This window comes from Chenopodium album, chromosome 22 (genome assembly GCF_948465745.1).
Source record: "Chenopodium album chromosome 22, dcCheAlbu1.1, whole genome shotgun sequence".
Lineage (NCBI taxonomy): Eukaryota > Viridiplantae > Streptophyta > Magnoliopsida > Caryophyllales > Amaranthaceae > Chenopodium > Chenopodium album.
This window is the reverse complement of record NC_137855.1, coordinates 33,144,225-33,158,867: the sequence shown is the minus strand read 5'-3', so window position 1 is coordinate 33,158,867 and position 14,643 is coordinate 33,144,225. Positions and strand designations below refer to the sequence as shown.

Below are 14,643 nucleotides of genomic sequence, written 5' to 3'. Positions count from 1 at the left end.
GTATTTATCCTTTTATTCGAGCAAGCTTCAGAAAGGATAAATATTTTTCCCCTCTCGAGGAAAATACATACCAAACAACTTGACCAACTAAAACTATTATACTCCAATTATACCATGATTGTATTGTATATGACACACGGCACACACCAAAATATCTCTGAATTTGATAAGAATTTCTATTCCCTGAAACCAAACTCTACATTATTGACTTGTTGTTTGATATAAAGGCTCCCACTCTATTGTAGATGGATACGATATTGACTTAGTATTATGCAACAGTTTGGTTAGAAAAAAATGTGTTACATTTACCAAAGTCTGGATTTTCATTAATATAATTCCACAACTATCCCATAAAACTGTATGAAGTAAGATACAACTGCATTAAAAACTTGAATTCAACATTTTCAGAAGACTTGAAGAAATTAGATTTGTAAGCTACAACAAACTTTAACCCTGCATAGTCAAAATATAGCTCACCTGAAAAAAACTTCATGAGTTTCACAAGAAAACTTGCGTCGAAAAATCGATGTTTAAACAAGTAAAACTGGCTTACTAACTTCAGAAACCTAGAAAAAGTAGACAAACAGCCAAAGTTGGTGAGTTTGCTCATCTTCTTTTTATTATTGTATCTATTCAGCTCTCTTAGACTGCATTCTTCTGCTTGATTACTCTACTACCTTCTTCCTTCAAACAATTTTCTCTCTTTCGTCTCCCATCCATGGAGCTCCCAGTTAAGGCACCGGATTCAGGAGGCCGGAGAACAAAATCGTACAAGATTGAGACTGAAAGCCTTTCATACAAACTCCACAGCTCCTCAAATTATAACTTTGGCTGGTTTTCTAATAATGAGGATAAGGAAACATCGTCGAGGCTCATTTTGCAGGATGTAAATTTTGAAGCGAATCCAGGGGAGGTCACAGCAATAGCAGGGCCAAGTGGTGCAGGGAAAACTACACTGCTAGAAATCCTTGCTGCAAAAATCCCCCCAAGCAAGATACATGCAGGAAAAGTACTTATCAACAGCTGCCCTTTAGAGCCTAAATCCTTTCGGAGGTTATCAGGGCATGTTACACAAGAAGATGCATTGTTTCCACTTCTTACTGTTGAGGAAACACTCATCTATAGTGCCCTTCTAAGGTTACCAGGAGATAAAAAAGGAGCTGCTCAGAGGGTCAAAAGGTTGATGAACGAGCTAGGGCTGGATCAGGTAGCGCAATCAAGGATTTGTGGCGGTCCAAATCATGGGATTTCTGGAGGGGAGAAACGCAGGGTATCTATAGGAGTTGAGCTAGTTCATGACCCTTCTGTTTTGCTTATAGACGAGCCAACTTCAGGTTTGGATTCAGTTTCAGCCCTTAATATCATGTCGATGCTTAAAACCTTGGCAATCAGACAAGGCAAGACAATAGCAATAACCATTCATCAGCCTGGTTCTCGAATCCTAGAGTTGCTTGATCGAGTTGTTCTGTTGTCAGATGGCATCCTTGTCCATAATGGTCCACTAAGCCTTCTTGACAGAAAGCTTCGAGCAGTGGGCCATCACATTCCTCCACATGTCAATGCACTTGAGTTCTCTATTGATGTTTTGAGCACCTTGGCTGTGGGGATACAATCCTCAATTGAAATGAGAAGAGCTAGAGAAGCTGATGAGAGGCCAAAGGCAAGAAGTCTGAATTCTATATCCTGCACAGGGAAGAGTGCATCTTACCCAAATTCTCAATATCGAGAAGTTCAAATCCTTGGGGAAAGGTTTTGCAAGAACATATTCAGAACAAAGCAACTTTTTGCAGGAAGAATAATACAAGCAGTTGCAGCTAGTATTGTACTTGGAACACTTTACTTGAAGAAGGAAGATAATGGAGGGGACCTAGAGGTACAAACCCGATTAGGGCTCTTCGCATTTACCCTTACTTTCTTGCTTTCTTCTACAACCGAAGGCTTGCCAATATTCTTGCAAGAGAGGAGAATTCTAATGAGAGAAACATCCAGAGGGGCCTACAGAGTTTGTTCCTATGTTTTAGCAAACACCCTAGTATTTCTTCCCTTTCTGCTCACAGTTAGTCTACTCTATGCTACACCGGTGTATTGGCTAGCTGGTCTACGAGGAGATTTTGGCGCTTTTTTGTACTTCTCTCTTGTGGTATGGATGGTGGTGCTGATGTCAAACTCATTCGTTGCTTGTTTCAGTGCGCTGGTCCCAAACTTTATCATGGGAACATCAGTTATAGCAGGACTGATGGGGTCATTTTTTCTCTTCTCCGGATACTTTATTGACAAAGATAGGATACCCAAGTATTGGACATTCATGCATTATCTGAGCTTGTTCAAGTATCCATTTGAGTGTTTCCTGATCAACGAATATGGAGGTGAGCGAGGGAAGACAAGATGCCTACAGAAAGATTTGAGTGGATGTAGCTTGTATGGAGACGGGTTCTTAAGACAGCAAGGTCTGCAAGAATCACAGAGGTGGACTTATCTGGCTGTAATGTTGGGTTTCATATTTGGCTACAGAATACTCTCTTTTCTGATTCTATGGTACAGATGCCACAGGGGTAGAGATTAGAACTAATACATGAATAGAAAGTTAAGGGAAAAAAAAAGATTTATTTTTCATAGATTAACTGCTGCTGTTCTTATTATTGTTTTTGTCCATCTTTTTCTTTTCTCACATTCCTTACAAAATCATGTTCTTTTTCAAAGGATGAGCAATAAAATTACCTAACAATCAATTCCATCTGTAGCTTGAATTAACAAGAAATAATTTGCCTTCTATGTATCTTAAATCTAATTACTTTCTGAAGGATTTTTCTTAATATGCACTGTGCTTTGAGTTCCTTAGATCCTTAAATCATACATTTTGAAAAACACCCTATCACAATCATCATGGAAATAGGAAGAGGATGCGTGAAGCACGTAACACGCAGCTTCCTTCAGACCTATACACTACAGATTTCAACATCAGAATGATGAAACTTGGGGCTAAGAAGCACAAAGCTTTTAGTGGACTAATTCATCAAACACATACAAAACTTTGATATCTGGGACAACCAGTTTGAAACATACCCAAACAGAAACATGAATGATTCCAGAAAAACAGAGATAGTAACATAGATTATCATACAAATTCTTGAGGAAGAAATATCTTGAAAATATGCTTCAGATATACAAACTACAGTGCCAAGTTATCCCCTAAGTACATGAAATCCAAAAACTGATCAGAAAAACCATTGTTATGTAATTAGATAAAGTTACAGCACTAAAACAGATCTTTCTCCTCAGGTTTGTTAATTTTCTTCACTCATAAGTTAGCACAAAGATTAACAGTAATAATAATACGAAGTATTAATAATAATTTAAAAGTTAAATGGAAAGAGATGTGAGTTGTTGCAATGAAGAGAGAATAAAAAAGATTGATGTGAAGGCGACAAGAGGCAAAAACATTACTTAAACTGCCTTCGGCTCAAGATGGAAACATAAGAAAAACTTAATCTGCCAAAACAGAAGTCATCATCTTGTCACTTTCTCTTAGAATATAATCACTTCTAATCATGATATTAATATTAAAAAAAAAATAACACCTGTTAATATTATTTAGACATCATAAAATACCACCTAGTATCACTCCATATCCAACCAACCAACTTTACCAGCTTAGCATTTTCCAGTCATTTTGTTCAAGGTATGCCATGTCTACACTTCTGAGAAAAATTAATCTTAAAAAAGAAGCAAACCTTTTACAGGATTAATTAGTACTGTGATTATAACAAATTTAACATTTTAAGTTAGGCTATACAGCATCACCCAATACTCTGGTTATTCCTCCCTCCACACCCCCCCCCCCCCCCACCCACAAACTCCCCTCCAGGCCTATTGGTGTTCCGCGGATTAGTTAACACTGCTCATTACATATGCTAAGTGCTTAAGTCCCATTGTTCTAACCTTATCTTGATGACCTAGCTCCTTACGCGAAGTTTTTACCGGATTTTCCTTACCAGGATGTTGGGCAAACAGATAGTTCATTTGGCAAGTTGATCTGATAATGCCATATGGTCAGATATTGTATTTTGCCTTCAAAATAAGTTGCACCACTTACCTCAGTAAGAGAGCAATAATACAACACTAATATAGTGACCGGTGAACTCTTTTCATTCTCCTCCAACTGATCAGAAATTATCACAGAATAACAAATGTGCTAAGAGACAAACCGTTTCTTTTTCTACCAAGTTTCATGGCATTACATCTTTGGGGGAGCACAAGAGCGGGGATCTAAAACTAAAAGAGCAGCAAGTAGGAATGTACAGAGGGGATAGAAGAAAAAGAACAGGTAAGTTTTAAACAAGAATTATGCTGCTGAACTAAAGCAACTGCAATGAAAATGGCCTTTACACAAGGTGGTCAATAGAAACAATAAGAAAATATATATACATATATATATATATATATATATATATATGTAATGATATATAAAACAAATTAAACCCTCAAAAATTCATTATATATTTTCAATTAATAAGTAAGAAGTGGGTATGTTTTTATCCCGTATTAATTTTTACATTCAGGCTCTCTAAAAGAGTTTTTACTGCATATATGCTAATTCTACAAAAAAGAAAGGGAAAAAGAGTATTTCGGAGGGGGAGCGGGGGACAGATAGAGAACAACAAAATCTACCTGTTATTGATTTAACAATTGCTCCGGGTACTTATTGATGTGAATGTTATAGTAGCACAAGTGGGATTTGTGTGCTCTGACGGTAAGGTTGAGGAACCTGAGCTCGGGGAGAACAATGAAGAAGGCTCTGCTGGGCTTTCTTTTGCTTTTAAATCAAATTCTGAAATTAGCCCTGGTTTTGTTATGCTCATTTCATCAAAATCTACTTCTCCTTGAAGCATACTAACCACAGTAGACATCATTGGTCGTAGTTTTGTTACTCCCTGGGTGCAGAGCAGAGCAATCTTCAAGAATCTGCTGGCCTCTTCAATATCAAGATCTCCCCTAAATGCTTCATCTATCAACTCCACAAGTGTCTCTTTTTCAAACATTCTCCACGCCTGCATCAGGTTTAATCCGCTGAGATACTTCATATGCAGAGCATAATCTTTAAAAACTTGGTCATAGATACTAAAGGTGTAGACAGTTAAAATAAGATCATATACTCTCTCAGTCCTTTATTCCAAAACAAAGTCTGTTCGAACCGATTCCTTTTCATTTATAACAAAGTCAATCTACAATGTCAATATACTACCAAATGTCACTTAAATACATAAATACTCCCCCCGTTTTTAAATACTTGATCCACTTTCCTTTTGCGACCGTTTTTAAATACTTGCTCCATTTCCTTATTTGGAAAACTTTTATAATATTTTTTCTCTCAACTAATGGGGCCCAATTTTGTTACTTTTAGATTCTCTCTCCTCCAATTTACCTTCCACTAACCCCATTACCTCTATATTATATTACTTTCTCCAATTTCTCCTAAAGCTCCGCGCATGGAGAAATGGAGCAAGTATTTAAAAACGGAGGGAGTAGCAATGTAGCCTTTGTAGGTCCTTTCACAGCATCAATTACTCCCTGAGTTTTTTTTGGTTGTTCCACTTCTTTTTTTCAAGGTCAATTATAAGATATACCTCCTCCGTTCTTTAATAATCGCAATGTGTGAGTTTCACGCTTGCCAATGCACATTTTATATCATTAATATCTTTAATTATATTTTAGTAAAATAAAATGTTAATCGTTTGAAAAGACAAATCAAGACGAGTCTACCAAGACCCCACATAATTATGATTTTCTAGATGTATAAAATACAAAAGAGGAGTGTGTGTGTGAACAATGTAAACTCTCCAATGTTGCGAATAAAAACGAACGGTGGAAGTATAGTTACAAGGAACCTTGATGGATTCATTTTGATGTAGTTATGAATTATAGACATATTATACTCACACCTGGGGCCACTTTATCAACTGTTTTCTAAAAAAAATCCAAAAAAAAAAAAAAAAAACAAATACACACCCCTCAAAAAGCAATGATCCACTTCCCACAAACTCTAATAAACTACCCCGCTACAACTTAACACGCAATAAAATAAGAAAGTCAATTGTTTGAATAAAAACCTGTGTTGGTCAAACTCGTGCAACTAATCCGGGACGAAAGGAGTAGAGAAAGCGGTCCATTTGTTCTTATTCAAACATTGTAAAGGCAAAGGGAAGGAAAGGAAAGGAAAGGAAAGGAAAGGAAGTTGGAGATACAAATTTTCTTTCCCTTTCTTAAAAGCAATATAATTTCAATGTTGGAAAGATGTGGGAGAAAATGCAAGCCCTCTCCTCCCTTCACGGCTTCACCTCCATAATTACCAAATAAACTCATTATAAAAGAGCAACTATCAAAGCTGATGGAAGGCAATACTGCAGTAAATGATCAAACATATATTCCAATAGTACAACAAACATATTTCTGTTGTTAGAATCATATCGATACTCAACAGCATTAATAAGATAAAGTCTAGAGTCTAGACAGATACGCATGCACACACAACAACAAATACTTCAAGTGCCAATGTGTATTACCCTTTGAAGAAGATGTTGGTCTCCAGGAGGAAGCCGTCTATTTCTATTGCATCTACCACAGACAATTTCCAAAAGGAGAACACCAAAACTATAAATGTCAGCTTTTCTTGTCAACTGGCCTCTAAGAGCATATTCAGGCGCCAAATATCCTCTGCATAAACCAGTCACTGTGTCAGGTGATCCAGGTCACACAGGGAAACTGATTATATTAAATACAAACATAATTTAAGAGACATAAATATCATCTACATTACAGTTAATCCAGCTATATAGCATCCTAGTGCAGCCAGAAAATAAAAAAAATCATATTAGCATTCACATTTCACAATACAGAGAAACATATAACAATATTATAAAGTTGAAAATGAAACCACAAAGATATCTCATTATCAGTTAATAATTGGACATATTAATTTCAATACTCCCCTCTTTTCCGAAAGATGTATCCATATTCTGTTTTGAGGTGTTTTCTATTATTTATTTATTCTTATTTTTTTTGGAGGGATTAAGGTGTTTATATTTGATGTACCCATTTCTACTTTATTCTACTTTCGGTAAGCATATTTTATTATCTTACATCATTACTTAACAATATTTACACTTTCTCACTCTTATTTTATTCTCTAATTTCTTACACCCACCCACCTTACCCTTTCTCTCCTAATTTATCCACATTATTCTTACACCCACTCAACTCACCTAGAAACAAGGTCTACAGCAGATGAGTATATCAAAAGAAAACGGTGGGAGTAGCTAGATACTTAAGAAGACTTAAAGGCTTTGCCGAGATAGGCTTGATGATATGTACATATGTTCTCTAAGAAGCACCTTTCATTAACATAAGCAACAGATAACAGGACCAACTAAAAGAATTTGTATCGGGTGGAGAACGTACGTCATAGAGGAGGTGTTAAGAAGACTTAAAGGCTTTGCCGAGATAGGCTTGATGAAATGTACATATGTTCTCTAAGAAGCACTTAACATAAGCAACAGATAACAGAACCAACTAAAAGAATTTGTATCGGGTGGAGAATGTACGTCATAGAGGAGGTGTTAAGAAGACTTAAAGGCTTTGCCGAGATAGGCTTGATGAAATGTACATATGTTCTCTAAGAAGCACCTTTCATTAACATAAGCAACAGATAACAGGACCAACTAAAAGAATTTGTATCGGGTGGAGAATGTACGTCATAGAGGAGGTGATTTCATACAATGACAAAAGAAGGCACACAATTCAAGAAACACTGCAACATAGATTGCCCTCCACATTTGACCAGCTTTCTAATATTTTATCAAGCCTAGAAATAAAATTGTAATATGAATTCCACATTTCTCAATTTCAGTGCAATTACTCATTTTGCGAAATAAGCAATTGGACAAACCAAAAACAGAAATTAATTACTCTGCAACTCACAGTGTCCCTGCAACCCTTGTGCTAACATGCGTCATGTTAGCTGGTATAAGCTTTGCCAAACCAAAATCTGTAATTTTGGCTGACAAATCTTTGTCTAGGAGAATATTGCTTGCTTTGATATCCCTATGCACGATATGAGGATGGACTTCTTCATGAAGAAATGCAAGCCCCCTTGCAACTCCAATACATATGTTTCTCCTTATCCTCCAATTAAAATCGATTCCACCGGGGTTCTGACCTAAAAGTAAACAAACCTTTATATATATATTTATTCAAATAAAATAAAAATGGAAAGAAAAAGAAGCAAAGCAGGAATTAATCCAACCATTAGACCAGTAATTGAACAGAAAATTACCGAGTAAACTCTGAGAAAGGCTGTTATTCTCAAGATATCTAGAGACCAAAATTCTATTATTTCCTTCTGTACAACAACCTAAAATCCCAACCAAATTTTCATGCTCTACAGTTGCAAGGACAGTCAATTCTGTCACGAATTCACGCAAACCTTGCCTTGATTCTGGTGAAAGCACCTTAACGGCAATCAAAGTTCCATCTTTGAGCCTTCCCTGGTCACAATCAAATTTGCAAGGACTGTTAGTATAATAAGGCATAACGAAGTGGCTGCAATGTTAAGATTTTACAGCATAAAAGACCATCATGCAACATGCTTTCTCAAATTACATTGTTATATTACAGCATAGCTGAATAGCCCATTACAATCAGTCAGTATAAGTTATACATATTAAAAATATTGTAATTCACATTTAGGATATTCATTTTTATGACATAAGGAATTTTTTATTCAATCAATCTATCAAAGCCTTCATAAGGATTTCTTGATTAAAGCAAAAAATTAAGTTACAAATAAAATGTGTACCAGCTGAAATACACGTTGAAATTTATTTTTTCATATTTGTCCAATTCAAGTCATGATGATAACCACTACTGATGCAAATCCAAGATTTATTATCCTAATGACCACCACAACTGCAATTTGTTATGAAAGGAGAGATTGGATGCCTAGAACTTGTGCATCCCCAGAAATTACCTTGTAGACAAGCCCAAAACCACCCTCCCCAATCTTATTTACTTGGCTGAAGTTTCCCGTTGCATGTTGTAATTCCTTGTAAGTATAGAACTTTATATTTTCTACACCTGAAACTACAGGAAGCAGGGACTCAGAAGAATTACATACACAAAACTTAATTCATGAAAAGTCTCACATATGCAGGCATCAAATAACATTCAATCTATAGAATCCTTAAAAGAATGATCAAGGCTTGAAGCTTAAACCCTTTACTCTTTTTGTCACTATTAAATCGTCACATTTTTCATTCACGCTGATCCTGATTTAATTGTCACACTTTCTTTTATGGCACGTGTGCACTAATATATTACTTCTTCCCTTCGAGCCTTCCCACTACCAAAAGTTAGGGCCCACATTCTCTCTCATTCAATTAAAAAGTTCCTCCACTATCTCCCATCACATCTACTTTTCTATTAAATTAAAAATATCGAAATAAGCCAGCAACTTATCACCTAGACACTTAGTACAAACCTTCCTGTGACGATTAAAGTTGGACAAACGGAGTTTTAATTATGTGCATTCGTTAATGTAAATCCTACAAACAAAATATTACAGAATGGCAATGTCCAGATACAAAAGAGCAGTTTCACCATGAAATTGAAGATCATTTACAATGCACCAAACCCAAAATAATAGGTTATCAAGTATAAAACACCAAATCTGTCTAATCAAGACGGCATATATAGGCTCATACAGCATAAGCATAAACCAAAAATTATTTTTCCAAGTTATATACTACCTTTGTTTCTTTAAGTTCTTCACACTTTGACTTTTGCATTATTCACATATTACAGATTTACCATGTTTGTAATTTATACATTTAGATTAATCTCAATATGTATTATTGGGAAATCAACTTTTTATAATTTTTATTGATACATGATTAGAGACATTTTTTGTTAAAGTTTTATATTAACAAGTATGAATAGGTAAAATGTATTGAACTTGAAGAAAAGGAGGTAGTAGCAACAACAGAAAATAAAAAAATAAAAATAAAATTCATAATAGTCACGTTTGATAGCTAGCCAACCCTTACTCAAAAAGAGTGAACCCCAAACCCCCCACCCCCCCACCCCCTAAATTTTCATGGACCTAGATCAGAACACCAAGATCACAAGCTTTTGCCTTCGTTAACCATGGATTTCTAATTCTATTTGGATTCTCATTCAATTTTATCTACTTTTCCCTCAGGTTCTCCACTTCCATTCAATTTTCTCCACTTCTCCCTCAGGTTTCGTAAAGTCATTAGTAATTCACCTGTCCTTACCCAGTAAATGCTTCAAAATCCACCTATAACCTTAATTACCCAGCAAAGCATCCTTATTCCTTAGTAAAAAATTTAACTCCCTTCATCCATCATATTCCCCTTGAAGTGGGAATTGAGTGGTTTTAAATGCAAAAGCCACTAAATTAGGATTTACGATTTCTTTTTTAATCTCAAATAAGAAACTATAGGATTTAAATTATTGGAGTCAAATAGTTTGATAGGGAATTTTAATTAATAGATCCTGCAAACTATAGGATTAAAGTAAATCTCCCTTGGGATCCAGGAAACTGTTTTCTCTTGTACTTCCGAAGGTTCATACTTACAGATGTGCTACAAGCCTACAACAATAATGCAAATAAAGGTGATCCCATCTTATCACCCTCTCTGTTGTTTGAGACTATCTAGCTTGGTTGATCAATACTGTAGGGACAATTATTGGATACTATAAATGGCTTATAAATTGGTTAGAAAATTTTGCTTTCTGTTAAATAATGTTTAGACTCTTTAAAGATGGATTTGTGTACTTACACCATGAGTTAAGAACTTCAATCCTGTGAACATCATTATGTCTTCAACCCTCCTTGATGGATGAAATCCAATCTTTGGTTCTACTAGATTTTTATAAATTGTAGGAAGTTATAACACTAGTGAAAATAGAAGGGGTGTTTTAGTCACTTCAGAAGCTCCTATCCACAATAATGCTGTAATTGCTGTAATGATGGATGGCTCTTTCCTAGAACCGAAAAGGGATGCACAAAAAAATAAATTTTCTAACAAATGGGATGGTATACAGGGGTGACAAAGGTGTAGAAGGATTCTTGTTTTTGATGTACAGATCATTGCTGATAAAAGACTCAGGAAACTAAGAAAACAAACTGTATCAATAAATAAATAATTAAATAAACAAAGATCATGATTATGGGGTAACTGATAGTCTGGTAAGTAATAGGAATGCTGTAATTTTAGTTTTTAAGGCAAGAACCCTGTCTGCATAGTCAGTGAACAAAAAAGGATCAGCAAGTTTATAGGCAATGACATTATTTTTGCAGTTAAAGATAAATCTATACTCTGTAGATGGAAAAAAAGATTGCTTCAGAGGAGTTTTCTCAAGGTAAAGAAAGAAGTTGGATGTTTAACGTTATCTTATGGATTTTAGAACTCTAATGAAAACTCAAAAAGTGCATGAGGGTAAATGGCGCTTTAGTGGAAAACAAGATTGCAAAAGGGGAGTGTCATTATGGTGACTTTCAAGGTGTCTGGCCGGTTTAAAGAAGTTGCCCATGTTAAATTGTTCTATAAAGTATATAAGTTAGAGGGTCTTCATAGTGCTCTTTTCTTGTGGTAACTGTTGCATTTTAATGCCTTAGAAGTTTGTCAGCTTTACGTGTGTGTGTCAGTGTGTGTCTATGGAACTCCCATTTCCACCATACACATGTACTTGATAAGTACAAGTGTGAAGATGTTGTCACACACTGAAAGATTTACTTTAGTCAAGATCCTTCAGCTTATTTCCCTAAACGAAGATGTTTTAGGAAGGAAACTCACTTTGAGAATTTTCTCTTGAGATTTCCATTCCTTTATGTCTTCTCCTCCATATCTTACTAGTTGTGGTATCATGGTTCAGTTGGGCATTTCACACCATGTGACAGGCATTTGGGCTGGGGCTAATGCCACCAGGGCCCCTTTGTAAGTTTGTATGATCTTTTCAGTTTTAGGCTTTTAGCCTTCTAACTAGAAGTAATCTGAGTGCTTTGTTCAAGACCTTAACGGACTCACACTTTTAGGAAAGAATGTTGAAGACAAGTGTAAGTATGTTGTTTAACATCAAAATCGAGTCCTTTTAGTTTATAACCAAAGTGGATTGCTCCTATTTTCCAATTGATGTGTGCATGTGTCTACACATAACTAGCATAGTAGCATGTATACATACATGTATGTTCATGTATTTCATAAGTATAGCTAAGAAGAAAGTATTAATGACTGATCTTTTCCTTCAAGGGCTTTCACTAATTTTCCAACCACGGTATCATTTAATTAAAGATATATGGAAGGATATACTCCCTTAGTTTCATAATGTTAGTTTCATTTAAAATCTTTTAGTAAATTAAAGAAAGGGGAGATTCTTGGAATAAAGTACATTGGGACCATCCTTTTTTGAAATAAAATACATTGGGACCACTAAAGTACATTCGGACCATCTCTTTTAAGTTTGCATAGGGACTATTAAAATGAGGGTAACATGGGAAAATAAAGAGTATATGTGACTATGTGAGGGATTAAAATAGAAAGTGTGATACCTTTTTAAAAAGCCCAAAATAGAAAGTGGGACTAACATTATGAAATGGAGGGAGTAATATACAACATTATCCCAAAGCCTAAAGTAAGTATATTGCAAAGAGGCTCAACGGCCTCAACCTATGAACACTCCTTTGTTACCAAATGTAAAGAGTTCACCATCAATTGTGCCAACCCTTCCACATTAAGTATAACAGGGCATAATATCATATACAACTCCACTCATCAACCAATGCAAACAAAAATTGGTCAAGGAAGCAACTATAAGCAATGTAAGTTGTGACAATTCATGTATAAAAACAAATGATATTGAGACATAAACTGTCCTAGTCTAAGGAAATGCTTCTACCTCCAACAATGTCTACAGTTGGTTCATCAACGGACCGGGCTCCATTTCCACAAATGAAGAGGAAGCAAGTCATTACTAGACTTGCTATGTTAAACTCCTATCAAATCAACCTTGCAAATCCTTCCCTTCAAGAAAACTATTTAAAAAAAAAATTAGCATGTTTCGCATGTTCACCAAATATCCAAACACTCAACTTCAGCTAACCACCCGAAATTTCATTCTACAACCCGAAAGGGTAAATGAATTAAAGAATCATAAAGGAAGATAATGTCTAAAGCTAGCAACTTAATGTTAATTGAATATCCAGCAGAATATTTCCAAATATTAACCTAACATATTCCAAAGTACTGTATAAAAGAATTTGATTAAATTCAAGTATAAATAACATTGCATACAAAAGGATGGTTTTTCTTCAAAAAATATTTCTGAAAACCAAAAAATCAATTCAGCATTTTCTAAATTTAGCATATGACATGAATGATAATTCATTAGAAAACTATCAGCTCACATGAAATGAGATTTAGCAGAATATACAGTAATTAAAATCAGCCCTAGAAAATTGAAAGGCAAATACAAAAAAAAAGCTCAAATTTGACAATAATTCACTTCTGTTCATCTAAATTCAATAAAATTAAATGAGGCTGTTTGAAAATTCAAGTGTAAAAGACTTTCCCAGCTTAATAGCAACAATTTAAAGCATATATATTTATACAACAATCCTAATACCCAAGTTAAATAATGAAAAAAATAATTAAACCCCACAAAAATAAATGATGATTAAAGACAAAATCAGTACAAAAAAAACCCAAAAATCTTACCTGAGATTTGTAGGAGAGAGAAACAATATCTGCACAAACCAGAAAATTATTGGGAGATTATTGAAGATAAGTACATATTAAAATGGTACAGCAAATCACGGTTGAAAAATCCAGAATTTGATCAAGAATTAATTATTAAATTAAATAAATAAAATGTGTATGAGAAAAAATGGTGAAGAAGAGGAGAGAGAAAACGTGGTTGTATGAATTTCTTGACTTTGGGCAACTAAGCGAAGTTTGGATAAATAAATACGAAATTGACTTTTCTAACACGGAGAAAGAGTTAGTCGTACAGTGTTTTGCTGTGTTGAATTGTTGATTCTTGAATTAATTCTTTTTATTCAAATAGTACTAACATAAATATTTTCACAAAACAAATTTTGACTTATTTGGTTGGCGAGGGTTGGATGAGAAAAAATTTAGGGTTTTTCTAAGCTATACCCCTAAGGTATTCGAGTTTTTAAGGTGTACCCATGCTTTTTCAAGTTTCTAAGCCGTGCCCTTCAAAACCTTATCAATACTAAAATGTACCCTTTTTAGTTGTTTAAAAATTATTTGAGAGTGTGATTTTGTGGCTTCAGTTTTCGTTATTAGGGTTGCGGTGGCTAAGATTTCTTTCTCCTACCGTTTCCTTACCTTTTATCATCTTTCTATTAAATTTATAGTTAATTTTAGGTGACGTGGAAGTCCCAAGGAGGGTACCATTTATTAATGATAGTGAGTTGAGGGGCACAACTTAGAAATTTGAAAAAGCATGGGTATACCTTAGAAACTCGAATACCTTAGGGGTATAGCTTAGAAAAACCCAAAAATTTATAAACGGAGTACGTCTGTGTGCAAGGTGTATCTAAAG

The 14,643-nt window shown here is 35.0% G+C and overlaps 1 protein-coding gene and 1 pseudogene across 2 annotated transcripts; one reads left to right on the top strand and one right to left on the bottom strand.

The window, feature by feature from the left end:
• The first annotated feature begins 382 nt into the window (after positions 1 to 382).
• Positions 383 to 2,577, top strand: LOC145606068 (ABC transporter G family member 10 pseudogene; annotated as a pseudogene).
• Positions 2,578 to 4,473: 1,896 nt separating this feature from the next.
• On the bottom strand, positions 4,474 to 14,027 carry LOC145604715 (cold-responsive protein kinase 1-like). Of its 2 annotated transcripts, none has more exons than XM_081660638.1 (7): positions 13,791 to 14,027; positions 12,973 to 13,108; positions 9,023 to 9,129; positions 8,330 to 8,540; positions 7,975 to 8,212; positions 6,561 to 6,711; positions 4,474 to 5,048 (listed from the first exon to the last, which is right to left on the bottom strand). In XM_081660638.1, the coding sequence occupies exons 2-7, from the start codon at positions 13,043 to 13,045 to the stop codon at positions 4,680 to 4,682; spliced, it is 1,149 nt and encodes a 382-aa protein (XP_081516764.1). In that variant the 5' UTR covers positions 13,046 to 13,108; positions 13,791 to 14,027; the 3' UTR covers positions 4,474 to 4,679. The 2 variants fall into 2 exon arrangements, with proteins under 2 accessions (XP_081516764.1, XP_081516763.1); XM_081660637.1 differs by having other exon boundaries at positions 9,023 to 9,135; positions 13,791 to 14,026.
• Positions 14,028 to 14,643: the final 616 nt, after the last annotated feature.

What these genes read in the sequence shown, in the direction of transcription:
- LOC145604715 (XM_081660637.1), bottom strand. Translation starts at nt 13,045, where the DNA reads ATGACTTGCTTCCTCTTCATTTGTGGAAATGGAGCCCGGTCCGTTGAT. An exon ending in AACTGTAGACATTGTTGGAG is followed by an intron (nt 9,136 to 12,972) that starts GTAGAAGCATTT and finishes TGCTTCCTGTAG; the next exon opens with TTTCAGGTGTAGAAAATATA. An exon ending in ACCAACATCTTCTTCAAAGG is followed by an intron (nt 5,049 to 6,560) that starts GTAATACACATT and finishes AACCTGATGCAG; the next exon opens with GCGTGGAGAATGTTTGAAAA.